General features: G+C 38.6%; 1 protein-coding gene across 1 annotated transcript in view; it reads right to left on the bottom strand.

The window, feature by feature from the left end:
• CASK (calcium/calmodulin dependent serine protein kinase) overlaps positions 1-22,878 on the bottom strand; it is a 346,973-nt gene extending 324,095 nt beyond the window's left edge. The window contains exon 1 of the mRNA XM_080910355.1: positions 22,389-22,878. Within this exon, the coding sequence (XP_080766481.1) occupies positions 22,389-22,447 (59 nt within the window). The 5' untranslated portion in view covers positions 22,448-22,878. The remainder of the gene's footprint in view (positions 1-22,388) is intronic.
• Between the last annotated feature and the right edge of the window lie 1,050 nt (positions 22,879-23,928).

The following is a 23,928-nucleotide window of genomic DNA, read 5'->3' as shown; positions in this document are numbered from 1 at the left end:
GAAAGCCAAAAACAAACAAACAAACAAAACAAAACAAACAAAAACTACCATAGACTTCAGTAGCTCCATGCTACCAGAGAGGAAGACTACATAATAGTCCAGGCAAATCACTGAACCGGATGAAAACAAAAATAACAACCACCTATGGAGACTCATAACAAGGAATTATTACAACATATGATACACAATATCAACTTATTGAGAAAAACTGCTGAAGGGAAATAGCCAACAGAAAGTGGCTCTGAAGAAACCCAACTGTTGGGTTTAATAGAGTTTATGCTTTAGTTTTTACTGCATTTGTATCATTTGTGCATGCAAACACACATGAATATGCCACAGCAGGTATTTGGCCGGGTGTGAGGACAACTGGAGGACTCAGTTCTCTTTAATCTGTTTTACACTGTATATGTGTGCACATCTACACACAGGAGACAATTTGTGGATTTGTCTTTGTTCTTTCTTTCTCCCATATGGGTTCTAGGAAGTATAGCAAAATATCTGAAACCAAAGGGTATCATCAAAAACTACATCAGTGCAAGAAATAAATGTTTTTAATTTGGCTCATTTTCCTTAAAAAATTATTAATAATTAAAATGAAATTTTCATTAGGATTCAATATAAAATTAAGCTGACAAAAAATAAGCAAATATGAAGATATTCTATCTAAAGAACAGAAAGAAAACTTATAGAAAAGCATTTGAAATTTATGATGAGGTCTCCTTTTCCTTCTCTTCAGGAGTCTGTTAAGGATTTTTTTTTTTTTTTTTTTTTTTTTTTTTTTTTTTTTTTTTTTTTTTACATATAAGACCGTACCATCTGTAAGGAAATAAAACCTTAGTTTCTTTGTTATTTGGCTGCCTTTTATTTATTAACTGTTTGTTGTGACTTGATCTTCTAGTAATATATGAAAAAGAATGGTGAGTGGGTATTCCTGACTCCTTTATAATTAAAGGAAAAGCTTTCAAAATTTCAAGATGCACTATATTAGCTGTGGGGTGGCTACACACTGACTTCAGGGTGCTCAGGTACATTCTTTCCTAGTTTTCTTTGTTGTTTGTTTGTTTTGGGGTTGTTTTTTGTTTTTTTTTTTCTTCTAGTAAGATAACCACACGGCACATGGATTTTATTCTGGTAATATGTTTTACATTAACTATTAGCATATAATGAACCATCTTTGCACCTTACAGATAAATTTTATTTAATCATGATGCAAGATACTTTTTCCCTCCCATCCACGCTACCTGAAATTTAATACCTGAAATATAAAGTTAGTTTGATTGCTATCAAAGGTAAAATGAAATAGTTAATACAACAGTTACAATTACAGGATCACCAATTTTAGAGTTCAAGAGGACTTAAGAATTATCAGTGCCATCAAGCGCTCCATTTTTCCATTGGAAAAACCCCTAGAAATCAAAGAGGTGTGTCTACTTGTCCATGTCACACAGTATGATAAAGAGCACACTCAAGAGTCCCTTTAGGCAGAGCATTTTTGTAACAAGTGTAAAAGTTGTGAAAACCAAAAGGAAGTCACTTATGACAAAGTGTATTACTGAGGAAACCATGAAGAGAGGGGTTCTCATGCTTATTTGACTCCTGCATGTGTGATACAAGTTATCACAAACATTTCCAAAACTGCAACCTTGTACAAAAAAACACTTCTACAAGGATGTCTACCCAGCCATTACTGTTCAGCTTTGGACTGACACATTCCATCCATTACTGAGCCTGGTAACAAAAGATAATTCTTTCAAAATAACATATGTAACTTTCCCTGTTTTGCCATTTTTTTAAAAAGTTCATCTTCTTTTGCCACCTTGGTATGCCTATGGTCCATCATAACACCTACAACAGCAGAATGCTGTTAAATCTTTTTCAAAAGTCATTCCAGGAAAGGATGCATGCTCCTCTGAATAGGTTATTAAATTTGGATTGCTTATATTTGGTTGAAGAATTTGCAGGTTATGTCCATCATGAATATTGACTTGTACTTTTCTTTTTTTTTTTTTCTTGTAGTGTCTTAATCTGATTTGGCATTAGAGTAATACTTGCCTCATAAAGTCAGTTTGAAATGATTCCTCCTTTTCAAATTTTTAAGAGTTTTCAAAGGACTGACATTAACTCTTCTTTAACATTCAGGAGAATTTATCAATGAAGCCACCAACCTTGACTCCTTGCTTTTTTTTTTTTTTTTTAGTAGAAAGGTTTTTGCTTAGTAATTTCTTTGCCCATTATTGGTCTATTCAGATTTCCTATTTCTATATGATATAATCTTAGAAAGAAACATTTTTTAAGAATTTATCCATTTCCTCAAGTGATCCAATTTGTTACCATGTAATTGATCATCACAGTCTCTTATAATCCCATTTCTCTAATATCTGTTGTAAAAAACCCTTTTTATTTATCTTTCTTAATGTGGCTAAAGGTTTATAGATCCCATCTTTAAAAAGAACTAACTTAGTTAGTTTTTGCTGTTTTTTTTCCTAGTTTCTATTTCTGTAAGTTTTGCTTATCTATTCTTTCGTTTTGCTGATTTGAGGCTTAGGTTTGCTTATGGGTTTATTTTTTTTTTTCCTACTTCAGGTGCAAAGTTAAATATTTATTTGCGATCTTTGCTTTTTCTTGATATTGACTTGTGTGAGTGTGCATTGTGTACATGTGTAGACCAAAGGAGAATATCGGGTGTTTTCTTCAGTTATCTCCAACTTATCTTTTGAGACAATGTCTCTCTCTTTACCTGGAACTCACCTATTTGGCTAGAGTGGCTAGGCAGTGAGTTCCAAGGACCTGTCTGACTCTTACCTCCTCAGTGCATGGATTACAGGAATGTTCTGTCATACTCAGATTGTTTTACTTAGAATCTGGGATCTGAATTCTAGTCCTCACATTTGCATGGCAAACAACTTACCAACTTGAGTCATTTCCCCAGCCTCTAATGTTGATGTTGAGCATCATAAACTTCATTCATAGAACAGGGTTTTGCTGTATTTCTCAAGTTTGAGTATATTTTATTTCCACTTGTCTCAAATTAGAGGTAAAATATTTTCTCTTTCAGTTTCATCTATGACCTACCAGTTCTTTAGGAATGTGTCATTTTATTTGCACGTATTTGTGAATTTTCCAGTTATTCTTGTTGATTTGTAGTTTTAGAACACTGTGCTTGTTAAAAATACAAGCTATGACTTCAATTGTCTTAAAATTGTTAACAGATTGTTGTGGCCTAACTAACATGTGACTTACCCTAGTAAATTTCCCATATACATTTGAAATGAAATGCAATATGCTAGTGATGGATGGGCTATTCTGTAGATGATTATTAGGCCCTTTGAGTCTATAGTGTTCTTTCCTTGGTGATTTTCCTTCTGAATAATCTACCTGTTCTTAAAAGAATGGTACTAAAACCCACCAATATTGTACTGTCATCTACTTCTCCTTTCATAATGTTAATATTTGCCATATATATTCAGGTATTCTGATGTTGGGTGAATATATACTTACAATTGTTGATGCCATCTTGATTTAATTCATTACCATTCTACAATCATTTATAAAATATCAATCAAACTAAAAAGAATTATAAAGACATTTGCATATTTAATTTAACATGAATTCTTATTGCTAACATAACAAATTACCACAAACCCAGTGGGTTTAAAACATAAACTTATTCACTTAAGTTTCTAGATGTCACAACTCTAAAATTGAGGTGTTGGCTGAGGCTACCTGCACTCCTTGGCTTGTGATTCTCTACATCAATAAAATGTATCATTACAAACTGATTGGTTTTACTGTCACATTTATTTATACTGACTCTGATCATGTTTCCTCCCTCTCATAATGACCCATATGACTTAACTGGGCTTATCCAAGCAGTTCATGATTCCCACTTGATGTAAGAACCATTATCTCATTCTTATTTGCAAAGATCATTTTACCATCCAACAATAGCATAATACATTGCATTTCAAGTACATATGGGACATTTACCAGGGTAAGTCACATGGTAGGTTCACAAAAAAGTACTACAAAGAACATAAATATGAAAGGAAACAAGTGTAAAGTTCAGTCAAGTTATACAGTCATGTAGGTGGGAACTGAAGATGCTATTGTATGGGAAATGGTAATGTATAAATTAAAGCTAAGGTCTTAGACTACAAAACAGCATCTTTACTAGTCACTAGTTAGCTAAGATAGTTAGCCACTAACTAACATAGGGACTATGGATGGGTCTTAATGTATCATAGTGTCACAAAAAATAATCTTGTCAGTACTATCAATTGTATCTTAGGATGTCACACAAATGTCAACCAGGTAAAATAGGGCCCTCAAAGTTGCCTGGCACAGTGTATAATTATTTCCTTAATGGTTAAATACCTTATAATTTAGAGAATATTAGAAAATAACTACAGAAATGGAAAGAGTAAAGAGGGTTACTATGGGTAGACAGCTTCACAAAAGGTGAGGTACATGCACTGTGCTTTCATTTAAGTAGCATGACTATGTATGTGCACATGCACATATATATTAACATCTATTATGACACTACAAGTAGTTCCAGTGAGAACAGAGAATGAATGGTAAGAAAATCAGAAATTTTAAGTAGGAAAACAAACACAATGCCTTAGAATAGAAACTAAAAACCTATATAGAAACCTGGCTTGACCCCTACTAGCTATGTAAGTCTCTTAATAGCCAGTAAAGCCTCAATTTCATCATTTATACGATATGACCTGTAATACCACTTACCACATTCATTTGAGAATGATTTGAAAATAGAGTGGGGTGTCTCTTTATGGAACAGTTAGATAGCAGTAAAGTATCATAAATCAACATTTCTCCAAGTCTCTTCTAGACTCTTTTTGGTTTTTAGGCTGGGGCTTCTCTTCCTTTCTTTCTTCCTGTCTTTCTTTCTTTCTTCCTGCCTTTCTTTTTCTTTCTTTCTTTCTCTGTCTGTCTGTCTGTCTTCCTTCCTTCCTTTTCTCTTTTGTCCCAAATTATGAGTATCAAATCCTCTGGATCAGTTCTATTTAACAAAATTGTGGGTGATGACAAAAACCTTCCAAATCTGTGCCACCAATATATAGCCACTAACGACACAGCTACCGAGCATGTAAAATGTGGCTGGCATGACTAAAGAGCTAAATTTTTAAAAATAACATTTTTATGGAGATATCCACAGACAATAAAATTTACTCTTCTAAATTATACAGTGTGGTGGGCTTTAGTATATTCAAACTTGTGCCTTGATGAGCAAGGATTATCCGGGAGACCAAAGAAGACATGCCATGATCACTGACAGTCACTCTTCTTCCCGTCCTTCCCCCACAACTCCTGGGAACCACTAATTTACTTTTTCTATCAAAAGATGTATTTATTCTGGAAATTTATATCAACACAATTATACATCAAGTGGAAATTTACGCCTAGTTTCTTTCACTTAGCATAAGTTTTAGAGGGAATCTGTGTTGAAAACTGTATAAATACTTCACTCCTTTTATGGCCAAATAATAATAATTCACTATGTAATTATTAAATTTTCTTTTTATTTACTAATGTACACTGGAGTTGTTTCTACATCTTGTCCATTATGGTAATGTGCATACAAATATTTTATATGAGTTTTGTGTAAATAAAAGTGTTCAGTTCTCTTGGCTACATACCTAGTAAGGGAATTGCTGGGTCACACAAAACTAACTTTTTGAAGAACTGACAACATATTTGGCACAGTGGCTGTGCCATTTTATATTCTCATATAAACTTGCTATCATCAGTCTTTTGCAAATCAATTATGCTTGTTCTTAGACAATTCTATAGTCATTCTAGTTACTTTCTCTTCCCACTCTCTTTTATCTTCCTCCCATTCATATGAACCTCTCTTTCTTCCTCCAGTCCTTTTCCCAGATTCCTGACTTTGGGTTTCATGATCTATTTAGTTTAAGCAGAGCCACCTGCGCAAAGCAGTCATCCATCCTTTTACTTCTAGCAGTCCTAAAGGTAACATGCTTGTCACTGTGGCTTCTTATTTGCATTTTCAATGATTTAGTGTTGGGCACTTTTTCATGAGTCTACTAGTGATTTAAAACTTCTCTTCAGAGAAAGTTCTGTTTAATGAATGACATTTAATATTGACTAACCTCAAACAGCTGCATCCTAGTAGCTACCATATTACCTACCTTTGCTCAAGGTCAGGTCAGTCTAGCCAGTTTACTGAAAGCAAGCCTAGCCACATAGGTTACACTAGATCAGCGTTCATTGTCCTGTAGGTTTTGAACCCTTTGGAGGTTGAACAAACCCTTTCACAGGGGTTGCCTAAGATCACCAGCAAACACTGATCTCTACATCATGATCGATAATTACAGCTATGAAGTAACAACAATAATGTTATGGCTGGGGGGAGTCACCTCAGCACGAAGAACTGTAGTAAAGGGTCACAGCATTAGGAAGGTTGAGAACCACTGCAGTAGGCAGTCTGAGTGTAACTATAGCAAGGAGAGAAGGGAAACAACGTAAACTGGGAAAACTGTGGTACCTAGTATGAAGCCTGACACTTTGAAAGTTCTCAGAAACTAGGGAAACTAACTAGTAATTAGTACTAGATAGGATTCTACCATTATATTCAATAACCATAACACAATTCTGTTTACTAATGAGTTTCAAAGAGGCACTGGGATACTTCAATGGTTTCAAAGCAGGAAAATGTTAGTACTAAAAGAACATAAGACTTGTTACCTGGAGACCTAGGTGCAAAGTCTATTTCCTAACGAGCCTTATCTTTTACTGCACCGTAAACACTCTTGAATCACACTCTCTACTTACTAAGACATATTGAATCTGAAAACCATAGCCTTGAAAATGGTTCAAAAGCCACATTCAGTAGAATTTATCTAGCAGTTGCTTCTCTGAAAGGAACACTCACCTCCCAAGCATTACTGGCTGCCAAGGAGGTGAGGAAAATTACTGAAGCTTATGTCTGAATCTGTAGGGCTGTCCCAGCCGCCCCTGCATGGGGTGGGGGGAACGCAGCACAAACCAGCAGAACATTCCTCTTAAAGTGCAGTGTAATTTACCAAACTCTTATCATCACCCACTGCCTCTATTTCAGGTAGATAAAAGGGAAAGGATGAGGAGGTTCAGAGGATTTCTGTGGGTGGCTATTATAATGGCTGGGAAAATAACACTGCCTTCTTTTAAAGAGTTCATGTTTACATAGAGTGCACTGTCACTCTGTTCTGACGCACCAGAAGAGGGCGACAGATCTCATTACAGATGGTTGTGAGCCACCATGTGGTTGCTGGAAATTGAATTCGGGACCTCTGGAAGAGTAGCCAGTGCTCTTAACCGCTGAGCCATCTCTCTAGCCCTAATTATGTTTTTGTTTGTTTGTTTTGAGACAGGGTCTCACTGTGTTCCTATGGCTGGCCTGAAATTCAATATATAGACCAGGTTGGTCTTGAAGTTACTGATATCTGCCTTCCTCTGAATGACTAGATTCTGTGTGTTTGCCTTTGTGTCTCCTCTTTGTATCTCACCACTGGGATGAGTAAGTAGGGGAAAAGGTAAGAATTAAGTTGATGGGAAAAGCCTAAAAATACTGAAAGGGCTAATTCAGTCATGTCCTGTCTGAATTCATTATGTTCCTTGTGTGGGATAAATCATGAACCAAACAAACTCACAAGTAAGACAGCTCAGTAACAGCCAAGTCCTCTTTTCTAACAGTCATAGAAGGAAAATACAAGCATGGGATCACATCCACCACAAAAGCACCTTTTCTACTTTTGGTGTTAAGAGCAGGAGACCACAGCATGGCCTTTCTTTCAAAAGAAAATCCACTGGTTTTCCTTCAGTGGAAAAACAGAAGTATCCCATCCATCAATAAAAACAGAAGTAACATTACTCCTTAATATTTTATGTGATGCTGACCACCAATCACCTTAACAAGAACAAAGCATGAACTGACATTCTTGGTTGGATATGCAATAATAATAATGCTTCCAGAAAATGGTTGAAGATATTTGGTATCTGTGTGCAAATAATTCTGGTAAAGTGCAAGCAACTACAATACTGCAGGACAAAGGTGACAGTACTTCAGGCACAATAATCAGCTCATAGATTCCTAAACATAATAGTTACAAAGTGGGATTTGTCCTGAGGAAATAAAAAAAGGCAGGAGGAATAGAGAGAAATGAAGATTACAATGGATGATTAAGTTAGATTACACTAGAATATAGAAATGCCAAAGCATACCACATAGAATCAGTGAGAAATGGTCATAGCATTACCATTTCTCACTGATTACCACACTTGGTACTGTCACCGTGCAGAAAAAAAAGGGCAACATAGTATGCTATTCTTACTTAGAAGTCTAGTCATTTAGCTAATAAATTGATATTAGAAGGAGGAATGGGCATGTAGAAATATGACGGTTGTGTGTAAAGGAAGATATGAGTATTTACCTAATGATTTTAACTACTCCCACTTTAAAATTATGGGCAAGTAAACAATACTAAAATTTATCTCAAATAGGGACTAATGAGCTTTTTGTTTACAGGGCCAAATAACTCTGTGGACAATGATCCTGGAGTACTGTCCAACTCTACTGACAGCATAAAAAGTAGCCATAGGCAATAAACAGGAAGTGAAGCATTTTAGTCTGCAGTCCATCATTTACTGATCCAGAGTTTTAAGTGGACAGTTCTCAAAAACATGGTGTACATCAGAATGCTCTTGGAAATCTTGTTAACACAATGATAGTGGGGCTCTACTTCCCTAGCTTCTGACCTGGAGGGTCACGGTGAGGTCTGAGATATTCATTTCTACCCCATTCCTAGGAGCAGCTGCTAGCTAAAAGGTGTTCTCTACTAACACTTTGAGAACACCTAAATTCTTCATTACAGGCTAACCATTTGTTGAAGAGTCTAACTTAGTATCTGGTTGGATACAATGTTTTACACTTGAAGTTCCAAATTTAAAGGCTCAATCAAAAGTTTACAATTTATGAAAAAAATGTTAATTTCCATTGTGTCTTTGCTTTCAATGTGAATTTATTATTGCTCCACCAGTAAATATACTTTACCTTATATAATCAACATTTTGACCTAACATGTTCTAATTCATACTTAAGAGACAAAGCATATTATGTAAGGCTCGCAAAGACAACACAAAACCAGTTTAAAAACAAGCCCAGCAAGCTGTGTGTAAAGGTGCTCAGTGCAGAAGCTTTACAACTTGGGTTGAATCACTAAGAGCAACATGGTAGAAGGAAAGAACCAACTCATACAAGTTGTCCTCTGACCTACACACACACACACACACACACACACACACACACACACACGTACATGCACACACGCGCGCATGCGTCGTGCATGCATGCACACTTCCCAAATCAAAGAAAATTCAACAGAGACTACTTTTATATAGATGTACTTCATTTCAACAAAATGGATGCATATATAGAGCAATTTAAGACATTTTGAAAATCATGCCACCTTATGCTCATGAGAATGTCACAAAAATCAGCAGTACTAGTCATTACTATCCCTTTTAAAAATGTTTGGTTTTGATTTTTATTTTATGAGCATGTATGTGAACCTGTGTGTACACGAATGCCATGTGCATGTGGTTCTTCAGAGACCAAAAGATAGCAGTGGAGCCCCTGGACCTGGAATTACAGGCAGTTGTCAGATGCCCAACATGGGTGCTGGCAACAGAGCTTGGATCCTCTGCAAGATGAACACGTTCTCTTAACATCCAAGCCATCACTCCAGTTATCCATTCTTTTATGAGATGAAGAAATATAGAAAAATAATCCAAATTCTGATGTCACGTGAAAAATTATCTAATTTTCTATGAGGCATAGTGGCATGTGTGTTTAATTCTCAGGAAGCTGAGAGAGGTGAATCTCTGTATGAGGCCTGCCTGGTCTACGTTGTGAATGCCAGGCCAGCAAGGAAGACCTTAAATAATGAACAAATATTTTTTTCAAATAAAGTTTCTTTAGAATACTTATTTTTCTTAGTCTTTTTCTTTTTTGGAATGGTGCATTTTAAGAGAGCGTCTTACTCTGTAATTCAGTCTAGCCTTGAATTGACAGTAAGTTTCCTGCCTTTGCCTTCCAAATGCTGGAATCACAGGAAAGAGCCATCATGCCTGGATTGCCAATTCCTTTTGTTTTTTAATCCAACTTTCATCTCTCTGTGTTTCTGTCTAGGAAAGGATCTGGAAAGTCCATAGTCATATTTGTAAGCCTAATACTGGACCCACCAGGGTAAGCCCAAACAAGAAGCCAGAGGTTCCACATAATCAATTTAAAGCCCACTAAACCTTTAGGACAAGTAGGTCATAGACTATGAAGTATGATCCAGCAGTGTCATGGGAACACACAGTCACAGGAGAAAGAGTAATATTGAGAATCTATAAAGTGTAGCAGCAAGCCTTGAATGCCTCCTCTTCAGATCTCCAGGCTTTCTGACATGCTCATAACAAAGCACGTTCATGTGAACAGAGTGTACATAGATTGGCTTAATAGCCATAAGAAAAATATTTTTAAAAACTTTTCAGATTATAACTATATTTCTCCTTTCCCTCTCCTCCCTCCAAATCCGCCCTTATACACCTCCTCAATCTTCTTCAATTTCATGGCCTTTTCACTAATTGTTGTTGTATGTATATAACTATGATATAACCTGTAAGTGTGTTTTCAGGACTGAGTGTTGAGCCCTGAACAAACCAAGCGTGAGCTTTCCTCTGGGGAAGATCACCTCTCCCACTCCCAGCCTTCCTCGGCTGCTTTAGTTCTTTGTGTGGGGCTGAGGCCTCGTGGGCTTCTCTCCTCGAGTTTGGCTCGTTGATGTCATCCTTGTTCAGCTCATGTTTGGCCCGTCATATTGGTGAGGCTTTATGAGCACAGCTTCTGATGTTAGTAGGAGACACAACCTCACTGGTCTTTAGCTCTTACAATCACCAAACTCCCTGGTTCTTAGCAATCTTTTCACCCCCTCCTCCCCACTGTTCCTTGAGCCTCAAGTGCAAGAGTGTTTTGGAGAAGTAGCCATTGGAAGAAATCTTTTTAAAGAAAAAAAAAACTGCATAGGTTACAACATGTATGGTTAGTAAAGGGATTTTCCCCCACATCTTAGCATGTGTTAAAATATACTATGAGATAATTATATCCTCAATTTGATCTGTTATCCGAATAGTCCAGTAATGATTTTTTTTCAAATTCATATGAAATATAATTAAGAATAGTCTCAGTGAAAAGAGCTCCCTGTTTTACAAGCATCTAATTACTTTATAAATAACTTAAAAGAAAACATTTATTAAAAGGATAATCATGCGAGTGTGACGGCTCAGTGATTAAGGGCAGAGGACCCTGCTGTAGTTCCTAGCACTTCCATGGCTAATCATAAAACTAAATAACTTTTTAAAAAAATAATATCAAGGTGGGCATGGTGGCCCATGCCTTTAACCCAACAATCAAGAGGCAGAGGCATTATAAATAGAGCTGCTATGAACATTGTGGTGCATATATCTTTGTTGTGTACTAAGGTGTCTCTGGGGTATATGCCCAGAAGTGGAATAGCTGGGTCTTCAGGTAGTACTATGTCCAATTTTCTGAGGTATCGCCAGACTGATTTCCAGAGTGGTTGTATTAGTTTGCAACCCCACCAACAGTGGAGAAGTGTTCCTCTTTCTCCGAAACCTCGCCAGCATCTGTTGTCATCTGAGTTTTGGATCTTGGCCAATCTGACTGGTATGAGGTGGAATCTCAGGGTTGTTTTGATTTGCATTTCCCTCAGAAGACGAATGGATACAAAAATTGTGGTACATATACACAATGGAATACTACTCAGCCACCAGAAACAATGACTTAACCAAATTCTTAAGAAAATGGCTGCATCTAGAGAATATCATCCTGAGTGAGATAACCCAGTCACAAAAGAACAGACATAATATGCAGTCACTGATAGTGGGATGCTAACCCCAGAGGCTCACACTGCCCCAGAAACAACTCACAGACTGTATGAAGTCCAAGAAATAAAGAAAACAAAACAAAAAAAAATAGTCATGCTCAATCCTTACCCACCAAGAACACATTGACAAATTCCGGGTTGCACCCTGTATTACATGTACTGTCTGCTCATCGTAAAAAAAAAAAAATCTTTACACACCAAGAAAACTTTGACTATTTCCAGGTTGCATCTTGTTTTACATGTACTTTATGCTCATTGTTACTGGTGGGATCTTTATCACACTATCAAACCTTTAAAAAAAAAGTACTGACAAAATGTATTGTATAATTTTATGCAAAAAATGCTTAAAATCTGTACATTTATCTTTGTTTTGTAAAATAAAGTTGTTAAAAAAAAAGGCAGAGGCATATGGATGTCTGTGAGTGAAGCTAGCCTGGTCTACATAGTTGAGATCATGACTCATAAAACAGGATTGTTGCAGTAAATATTAAAAATGAAATATCTTACCTCTTTATCAGCCCCTGCGGTCTCACTCCACAGGCGCCGCTTCTAGTATAGAACTGGGGACACGGACTTTGTCGCTCAGCCCAAGCCACCCCTAATCTCATTCCGCCTGCACGACGCCTCCATCCCGGGTAAAATTACCACCCTGCCCAGCACAAACATGATTCTAAGGCCCGATAGCTTTTCATACAGGTGTATATCTATCTATCTATAGGTATAGATAGATAGATAGATAGATAGATAGATAGATAGATAGATAGATAGATAGATAGAGATAGATAGATATAGATATAGATATATATTCAATTCTCAGTCCACAAACCACAACAAGACTACATCAAATCCCACCTGGATCAAAATGGAGATGGAGAAAGATGAACTGGATCCAGGTGGACTTAATTAGCGATAGGTAGCTATAAACATTTTAAGAATTTTATAGGTCCTATTTCTCATACAGAAGGGCAGTTTATTTCTTTGTCCATTTGATATAATCTTATTATGTAGAGGGTTTGTGGATTGAGAGTTTGAAATATACTGTACGAAAAGCTATCAAGCCCTAGAGTCATGCTTGTGTTGGGCAGGACCGTAAATCCACCCTGGACAGAGGAAATAGGGCAGGCGGAATGAACCGCCAGGAAAGGGAGTCATGGGGAGAATATGGCAGACCAGTGACAGAGTCCACACGCTAGTTCCATGCTAGAAGCGGCGCCCGCGGAGTGAGACTGTGGGGCCCATAAACAGATAAGCCAGATTCTTTTTAATATTTACTGTAACACATGATAATCTCAAATTTAATATTACATTATACTGCTAGACTAAGGCCTAATTAAGATAGTAATATTAAGCCTAAATAGAAGATGGGAAATTGTTCAGATACAGATAATTTCAGACAATTCTCTTTTTAAACTAAACTTTAAGGGGGACAAGTAGAGTCAGTGAAACTGCTAACCTAAATGATGCAATATAAATAACACTGTCCAGGGATCATAGGAAAAGACACCTTTTACTATTCCCTCAAGCCAACCTATTTCCATACAAGACCACCTCTTCCATCCTGATGGTCATTCTTTTTTTTTTTTTTTTTTTTTTTTTTTTTTTTTTTTTTGTTGTTGTTGTTGGTATAAAACAAAGGTGAGAAGGGAGTGTGAGAAAGAAATAGAACAGAGAGAGGAGAGTGAAAGAAGGGAAGAGGCTGGCTGGGGATTCATAGAGTGATAGGTGAGGGGGCGGGAGTCTGGATGATTATATAGGATGTGTATTTAGGTACTTTAGAGTCAGTGCCCAATCTTTCATGAACTACATTTGCCACCACTTAACATACGGAAACTGTTGTCTTAACAAAATTTGGGAAACTACTACAACATAAATGTAATAAATCATGTATATAGTTACTTCTTAAATACATATTCCAAGATGTTCCCTTTCTTTTAAACAAATTAGCACAATTTGTATTATAGGTATATATGTACACACAGGAGGGAACAACTTCAGGAATTGGTTCTCTCCTTCCACCATGTGAGTCCAAGCAGGAATCAAACTCAAGTAGTCAGGCTTGGTGCCAAGTACCAATACCCTCTGAGCCATCTCTCCAGCCCTAGAATTTCCTTTCCTTCATTAAGAAACCTCACATTATGAACAAATAATTCTTACAAATGTCCACATGCAAAGATATTATATGGGACTCGCTTAGCAAAAAATTTGGAGCTCTTCACAATATTGTAATACTACAACCTGGGACAGGCTTACAGAGAAATTATGAAAACACAAAGAATATCTTTTGTAACATATACCATTTTTTGGTAAAAAAAACACTAGGTACTCTTGAATATATTTTTATATTCCTAAGAGTTATTAGAGTTCCTCTATCTGAATTTCCCTACTCCTTTTTAGCCATGAGGAAACAAGCCAAAGATTTTAAGAATTACCCAAGGACTAACAAAATTTTCAAATTTCATGTCTGCTACAAAGATTTCCTCAACTTAATTTTCTCTGGATTTCTCAATGTATTCATTCATTCAACAACTATGGATAATTTTCTTTATGCTGGGTAAAATAATAGGCACAGACAGCAGCATGAACAAGTCAGCTGTAACTCTTGCCTTATTGCCTTATCAGGATTCAAGAATGAGTGTGACATGGTCTAGATCTAATCATTCATCTCTTACTGACAGAGTTTCTTGAAGCTGGAGAATTCAAGTGCTTGCTGGATGATGATGGTGGTGGTGATGATGATGGTGATGTTGACGATGATGCAACTAAAATAAAAACTGCACACATTTCCATATATTGTATTATTTAATCCCCATAATCTTCCTCAGAGAACTATACTATCATTTTCGTTTTACAGGCAAAGGAACTAATGATCAGAGATGTTAACAAAATTTCCCATGACTTCACAGCTACAAATGAATGAATGAATAAATGATATTTTACCTACACAGTAAGAATGTTCATTTCAACACATTACTTATGTAAAGCATGTGGCTAGCACTGAGAAAGAACACATATAAAACTGTAGAAACTGAGATACAAAACTGCAGAGACATTATACCAATAAAAAACACTTAACCTTCACTTTACAATCACCAATCTATGCAAATACCTTATGAAGTGGATATCGCTCCTTCCTTCTACAAGGACAAAAAACGTACCCAAAGGTCACCAGATCAGATCTTCCGGGCTGTCTTACAAGCCACAAAGCAATGGAATCAGATATTCAGGGAAACAAAAAGATAATCAGAAAGGAGAAAAATGTATGTTTCCTTAAAGTACAAATGTGGATGCTTGAACTAGTAGTGTTATAGTGGCCGTCTGCATACCATAGCGAGGGTAGATACCTCTGGAGCTGAATAAAGCACCCCTTCAATTAATAAGGAGTAAAATCTATCTACGGTTCAGAGATGTCCTCATTTGTTTGCTAAAATAAAACACTGACCAAAACCAAGTTGGGGGAGGAAAGTGTTTATTTGGTTATATAGTGTACATGAACCAGTACCAGTTTGGCACTGAGGGAGGCCAGGGAGGAGGAGAGCCAGCAGGAACAGGGGCAAGAACCATAAAGAAAAGTTGTTTAAGGTGAGAGAGGGGATGAGAAGGGAAAGGAGGGAAGCATACTAGCACCATCCAAGGACAAAGAATCCTTGACACCAGGAAGTATTAACATCTCTATAATGGAATAGTTTAAGGAAACAATATTAATGTGATAACCACCAAGAACTTAAAAAAGAGAGAAAAAATTTTTACTTAATCTTTACTTTGTTGCTCAATGCAAGGGCTTCTATCTATTTCATGGTCATATACAAGCTAGTGAATAGAAATGGCATCATTTTTGGAAAATAAAACTATTTTACTTAAAAGCCAGTAATCAGAATCTAAAAAACACAAATCCAGTGAAAAAGAAATCTGTGTTATAAATGGCAACTAAAATATAAGCTCCATATTGTGAAAGCAGAACATCCCATCAGCCTAGCAGCTAGTGACAGGTACTTACTTGCTGTACAGTGGCAACTATACAAAAGTAGCGTTTTCACTACTTAAGTGAATAGTGCTGGCTGCTGAGACAGAAGCTGCAGTTTAGGAAGTGCTTCTCAAAGTCAAATGCAATTCAGGATGTATCACAGGACATAAGAAATCGCCCACCCTACCTTCAAGCAAATGCCTATCTCTGAAAACTTCACTACTTCTGGCTTAGAATAATTAGTCTGAGGGGAAAACACTTGGGGAGTAAAAGGGATGGAGAACGTTTCAGAACCAATTATATTTTGGTCAAGAATCTTTATTTCCACTACTAAAGAATATATAGATTTATCAATTAGTTTGGTTACAAATGCTAATATTTCATCATAGATCATTGGTTCTCAAACTTCCTGATGCTGCGACTCTTTAACATTATTTTCATTGCAACTCCATAGCTATAATTTTGATACCCTCATGAATCATAATGTAAATATCTGATATGTAGTACATCTGATATGTGACCCCTGTGAAAGGGTCATTTGATTCCAAAGAAGTTACAACCCACAGGTTGAAAACCAATGTCATAAAGCAAGAGGAAAAAGAAGTAAAGTAGGAAGGAATAGTTTAGTCTACCAAAGAAATGTAACAGGAAAGTAATCATCTTTTACAGTAATAAATTTGAAAGATGAAAACTAGTCTTATTTTAAAGAAATCCAATCCGGTATTTTTTTTCCCATAATCTGAATCACCAGTAGAATGTAGCCAAAAAGAACAATCTTTAGAAGCAGAAAGAATTCTATGTGATCTTAGCCAGATCACTCCTCACCACCTCTTAAGCTCCTTGTTCTCTGTGAAAAGGGTTAGAATTAAATGAGATGATACATGTAAAATGCCTAATATTAGAAAGGTGAGTCAATGTCCTTTGCAAAGTAGTCATTAGGTTATAAAACATTCTTTTATTTTAAAGTGTGCTATGTTGAAGTTCCTTTACACACAGTTAAAAGTCTGAAAACATTTACAAAAAGGCAATCATTTGAGCACAGTTTCAAAGAAATGTGGTATACCTACTTCTACTATTACTCATAGATATAAATAGAGGTGCAAAAACTTTCAACGTAAGGAAATATCTAAGAACATGATTTAGGGAAAACTAGAAATACAGTTCATTGGGTGAAGCTTGTCTGTCTATACAAGAGAAAAATTGGAGAAAGTGATCTGTGCATTTCAAATTATATACAACAAACAAGTTGCAAATGACAACCCCTTAAAGTAATTGGTAAAAATCTACATAAAGAGCTAAAGAAGACAAAGGTAACTAAAGAGCTCACTTTCCCCCAAGGGAGTCCCAGAATCAACTGCACAGAGACTTCTCAAAATTCTGTAGGTTGTCTTCTATAAAAGGGCAACTACACCCCAGGAGTTGGAATTATCTAGATATACAGTGTCTACTTAAGTCATAACCTTTTCTTAATATTTAAAACTACGTACAGTGTCTAAAGTTTTCAGGACAGTTCTTCCGCATCATGTAATGCTCCCCTGGGGTACTGGAATTTTAAATCACTGATACAATCAATACAGGAAAAAATGGGAGTGATTAGAGCAAATCAGAAAAGCTGGGTTTCCCTCTATGCTTAATTAATTAATTTTATATACTATAAACCCAGTATTTATATAAGACTGCTTTTAACTCAATTCTCTGGCAGACTGTATTATTGTAGTCACAATTACAGAACTTTAAAGGACATAAGTAACTTAACCATTCTCTTTTAATAAAGTGTATGTGCAAACAATCCATACTAAACTAATGAATTTCTTATTAAATTAAGCCATTGTAGTAGAAAGCTATCATCAACAGTTATTGAAGCAATCCTTGTTCTGGGTTGCTCCAAACATCAGACAATCACCATGTTAGCATTAGACAAGTGTCATAAATCAATGAGAATCTTAAAAGACCCAGAAAACCAAAGCCAAACACAGGCTGAAACTAAATTCTTACACAACAGGCTCAGAAACATAAATGCATAGATGATTAAAAAAAATCCATGTTTTGGTCTGGTAGCTTAAACGCACTACAAAACATATTTACTCTACTTTGTAAAAATTTTAATCCCTGAAAAGCTAGTCCCAGAATGCTATTGATCTATCTATCTATCTATCTATCTATCTATCTATCTATCTATCTATCAGCTAAGTTTTAAAACAGTGACTCTTCATACAAGATCCATTTAGTTTTACAAAATACCAGTGCCATGTCTCAGAATTCTGCCTTACACTGTTCTGTCACAGGGTCCTGGCACTGATATTTTTTTAAAAGGTCCCCTGACAATTCTGACATGTAGCCAGGTAAAGCACCACTACTTTCAACTAATTCAGCCTTTGGGGGCAATAATTACTCCAAAGTTGATAAATATACTTTTTGCCTTTTAATAAGATTTTATTAAAACTACTCAATTTATCCCACAGCTAATGACTATTACATTGCAGGTCCTGCATTTAGCAATGGAGAGAAATGTGGTATATATTTCCCTGCCTTCATGAAGCTACCTACTAGCTAGGTAGAAAAAACATAAATAAGTAACTGTAATTAAATATGTTAAATGTTCTCAAGGTACTCAAGGTATAAGCAAATACAGTATGCCTGGCAGCAAACTTGCATGTCTGCCATCCATGAGCAAGGATCATGCTTCATCATCCCAATGTCAATCTATGTCTTTCTTAGCAGAACAGGAGAATTAGAAGTTCCAGGTTACTAAACACTCTAAAACCCAGGGCAAATACTCAGCCAACAGACATAAAAACTGTACATTGTGTGATACCATGCTTTAATTTAAATGAACTGTTTTTAACTTATTTCATATACTATTACTAGTTTTACATTTACCTACAAAACTACAAATCTGCAGAAGGACGAGTAAGTGGTTATGACAAAATTAGTTATTAGCTTGTATTTGCATAATAGCTTTTCTTTCCAGCAATTGCTATATTTGTTAAGTTTGGGGACTAGATAGGTGTGGTGATGTATAATGAATTTTCAGCCTGTGGGAGGCAGAAGCAGAGACAGCTGTACATCTTTGAGTGTGAGGATAGCCTGATCTACAAATCATATAGTGAAACTGTCTCAGAAACAAAAACAAACAGAAAAAAATAAGTTTGGGACTATAATTGTAATTTGCTTCAATAACTTAAAAGATGCCATATTAAAATGTTAGGAAAACAAAAATCATTTAAGAGTTTCTGCAACTTAAAAACACACACACACACAGAGGGTGTCTTTTTTAAAAAAAGAAATGGCACCTTCCCAATCTTTATAATTAAAATAAATGATTCTTTCAAAGATAGCTTTAATAAGAGTAAAGTTTGCAGGGAAATGTATGGCAAATAGCAATCTCTCTTCAAGCCTCCTTACCTCAAGTCCTGTTCTAAGTCAAGAAAAAGATACCAAGGGGGGGGTCTAAATTACATTGGAAATTTAAATCAGGTGTGTGAGTGACAGCAAGCACCTTTAATCCCAGCATTTCAAAAGCAGGGACAGGCAGCTGGAGTTCAAGAGCAGCCTGATCTACATAACAAGCTCTAAGCCAGCCAGGGCTGCATTCCTGAGACCCTCCCTCACTCACTCAAATTGAAATTTCCTTACACCAAGTAAAGCCTAGCTCATAGAAGATGAGTTAGTGAGTGGGTGGCCAATATGTCTTAAAAATTGAAATCTATTTTAAAGGGCCTTTGTAAGAAATTTAAAACTCTTAAAGACACTGTGGTGTAAACACAATTTGTGATACTAATCTGATAGAAAAGAAAATCAAAATTCCGTGGAGTCTGAATTGAAATCAACAAAAAAAGATTTTCAGGATGAACAATGATCTGCAAAGCCTTTCTGTTTAAGCTCATAATTGAACAAATTCTTAGTTTAAATGTATGCTGTCAAGGTCTCTGAAGGAAAAAGAAACCTCAAACGAATTTCAATTTCAGGATCAATATCTACTGACACAATTTACCGGAGAAACCTTCAACCTTTGCACGGGGTGAAGAACACCATCATTACATTCTTTAAGACTCGGTCTATCTTGGATTCATTATTTCAAGAAATGACATTTTAGAAATGACACCAACCAAGTCAGATTTTGTAGGATAGGAATGAAATTTCACCGTTCTCAGTAGTGCAGGCAGCCACTGGCCAGGGAGCATATCAAAATTAGCTTGCTCTTCCTCCTCCTGCAGCTTCAGAACAGAATGGATAAACTTAATTCTACCAGTGGTGTCTTCTGAAAGGATTTTCTCAATTTTAAGTGAGCACAATACAGACTACTAACCTGAGGCTGACCACTTTGGAAATCTACACTGTCATCCTTTTAGACCTGAAGGAATATGAACCAACCACCAAAACTGATTCAATGACGGCTATTTCCATCACCATAATATATGCAAGCATCTTAATCCCACATTTTCCAATGCCCGACTTCAGGCTCACGACAGTTATAACTAAGATACAAGTATCACTCACTCTCATGGTCATTTGGGTGGCTCTTGAGAAACACCTAATTTGCCTTCTTTGTATCCTCATAACAATGAATAAATGAAGGAGATTTTTGGGAAAAAAAAATTCTCTCCAAAAAATGTGGCAGTCGACTGTTGCCGTTAAGCACTTGAAATGTGGCTAATCAAACGGAGGCAATACATTTTGCATTCTGCTTAATTGATTAAAATTTAGAAACAGTAAATTCAGTTTTTGGAAAACTTTTATGTATGTTTGGAACCACTTGAATATGTGAATCTACTTTTGCATATGCAAATTTTATGAGACCTAAATACAGATCAAGTACTTCTGGTAAAAAATTTAGCTTAGCTTCAAAATTGAGATGTTCTGTTAGTATAAAACACACATTGCATTTCAATGGCTTAGTAAGAAAAGATGTACAGTATGGCTGAGATCACTAATTATATATAATGTATTACATACATATTTTACTAAAATTACACCTTTTGTTTGAAATCTTTATCTAAAGTGGCTACTAGAAAACGATAAATTACACGTGGTTCTCATTAAATAGCTTTTCACCAGCGCTGCTCTGGGCATATCCACAAAGACTGTAGGAGACACATTTGGATATCCTCCTCCTAACAGATAGGCTGGTCACTGAACAATGGGGGCAAGGAGCATTTGGGTCTAAGAAAAGAGTGTAGCAAGCTCTACCCACAATTTTGCCATGTGAGCTGTACTGTAATGCCTCAATATGGAGGAAAAAAAATGAGTTACCCGTACTCAAAAAATTGAAACTGAGTATACTGCAGATAACTTAAAAGGGGTAGAGCCAACTGCTGTCTTGGTTTCATTTCCCAACTGTGGACCTTAAAATAGACAATAAAGCACCGCTTCCAAAACGAAGTAAATACTCTAATGCTAGCTATCTCACGAGCCCTATTAAATAAGCAAAAAAAAAAAAAAAAAAAAAAAATCGCTCTTAAATCTTATCTCAACTTCCAAAGCCAGAGAATCCACGCTGAGCTAGGAAATCAACTTCAGATTGCCAGCATTTCCCTCCCAAGCAAATTAGCAGGATTGTACACTTGGAATATTGTTTGACAAGAATGAAAAGGAAACAATTCAAAACAGATTTCAGGACTGGACAATTAGATGAGGAACTGCAGATTTAATTCTCAATCAGTACTGTGATTAATCTGATTCCCTGCTTTTCCCTAGTGTAATTATACAACACAGACGAAAGGATGAGCATTTGGACTGTCAGTTTTATATTCTAGACCAGCCCGGTGACTCAAAGCAGACGGCTCTACCACGCTAACCACCATCCCAACAACAGTAGAAGGGAGCCTCGAGCACTGATTGTACAGTCATTGCATAACGAGACATTAAAAATTTGGGTGCCCCTAACTCTTTCTATGTTCGTCTATAGCAGGTGAAGAATTTGCTGAAACTGGACGCATCCGTTTTCAATGACCCTCTTAAATCCGGGCATGGGGTGAACACAAAGGCATCTGTCTAATATCCTGGCACAATAGACACACACCCCACAATTAAAAACCCCGGACGCGCTCTCTCGCTCTCTCCACACAAGCACACGAAATGCAGACTGCTCTTTTCGTAAAAGGTCTATGGTACAGGAAAGGTAACAATAACCCCAACTGTTCCCAGGAAGCAACTATAAAATCCGTCCTGCCACGTCCCTGTGTAACCGTCAGATAAAATGCATGCAGCCGGCCCCACGCCTTATGGGGTGGCCGACCGGGGCTCGGTGGCCTCCACGGATCGCTGAGAAGCCCCCTGACCCCTCCTGGCAGCAGATCCAGGTACACGTCTATAAATACTCCAGGGTGAAAAGGACGAGGGAGGCAGAGGGGAGGGAGAGAGGGCAGGGGGCAGGCCCGGAGCGGGTGCGGGAGGCCCCGGGCATCGCTGAAAAGCATTTTTCCACACTCCCGCTCCCTCGCGTGGAGACTCACTTGCCGATCACCTCGCACAGCTCGTACACATCCTCGAACAGCACGTCGTCGTCGGCCATGGTCCGGAGGGGACAGCGGCCGCAGCGTGGAGGGTTCTGAAAACTGGGTTGGGGGCGCCCAAGAGCTCAGTGCCCGGCTCCGGGCTCGTGTCCTCCTCACAGAACCCGCAAGCCCTCGGTGCTGAGGAAGCTCAACTGGGGCCGCGAGGCCCGGAGACTGCAGCGCCTTTCCTCTGCCAGCTGCCGCCCCGGCGCGGGCGGCGGGGCCGGGGCGTGGGAGCGAGGGCGGCCCGGGCCCGGCGCCGCCCGCCCGCCCGCTGCTCCTCGCGCGGTTGCTGACGGCCGCGCTGCCGGGGCGTGCGGACCCTCGGGGACCGCGAAGCGCTGCACTCTTCGCTCGTCAGCCCGCGCGGGCCGCGAGGCCGCGACCGCTCCCTCTGCCCGAGACCGGCTCCGGCGCGGCGCGGGGCAGCTCCGGCTACAGGGGGGGCCGCGACAGCACCATGGAGGGAGGATCGTCGCGAAGGGAGGTGGTGGCGGCTGATCCGCGCTGGGGACCAGGAGGCGGCGGCAGAGACGCTCCCTCCTCCTTCTCCTCCTCCCGCCGCCGCCGCCCGCCCGAGTGTGGGAGGGGGCTTCGCGGGATGAGCGTTCAGTGCGGGCGGGAGCCGCGACCGCTGCCTTCAGCTCCTCCCCTCAGCCTCAGCAGCCGCCTGGCTCCTGAGCCCGGTGCACCCGCCTCGCCCGGACAAACCCTCCTCCCTTTCGGCAGGCAAGGCAGCAAGAGCCGCAGGCCCCGCCCCTCCAGCCCGTTGGGAGGCGGGGACCGCGGAAGGAGGCGGAGGAAGGGAGGAAAAAAAAAAAAAAGCGCTCCCAGTGGCGCCTGCGCGCTGCGCCCGTAACGTCACGGAGAACCGGCGGGCGCGGGGAATCTAGAGGGCGCTGGGGGTCGGTCACCGGAGCTGCCCGGGTTGCGGGTTGCAGCTGCTGAGGTGGGGCTGGTGGAGGTCGTCGCCTCTACTCCCGAGCTGTGACCAAGTGGAGATGAGGGGCTGGGGACAAAAGGTCCACAGCAGTATGTATGCACGTTCTTGGACGGGGTGCTCAGCACTCTGGCAGCTTTCCCTCTTCTTTCGTAACCCCAGGAAGCTGTTCCAAGGCTTTTGCTGAGGGGCGGGGGGCAAAAACTCGGGGAAAGGGTTCTAATGAATGGAAAAGCCAGAGAGGAGGTGGAGAGAGGTTGTCACTCAAGACCGTGTTTGGCGGCGGAGGATGCTTTTAGTGCCACCCTGCCATTCCTTAATGAAGATGAGGGCTGGGGGAGGGGGAGAATTGTCCAAGAAAAGGACCAAACAAAAACTGCAGAGGAAGGTATACCACGAGAACAGTGAACTAGCGAAACAGCTTCTCCTGCCGCCCGCTCCAAACTCACCAAATATCTATGCAGTGTCTGTTGCTGCTAGACAAAACCTAGAGACGGACCAGGAAAATAGTGACATAAAGAGACTTTAAATCCATTGAATATTGTTCCCCAGGCCCAG

The sequence above is a fragment of the Micromys minutus genome (assembly GCF_963924665.1).
Source record: "Micromys minutus genome assembly, chromosome: X".
In the NCBI taxonomy this organism is placed as follows: domain Eukaryota; kingdom Metazoa; phylum Chordata; class Mammalia; order Rodentia; family Muridae; genus Micromys; species Micromys minutus.
Note: the sequence above shows the minus strand (reverse complement) of the source record. Positions and strands in the feature narration are given on the sequence as shown.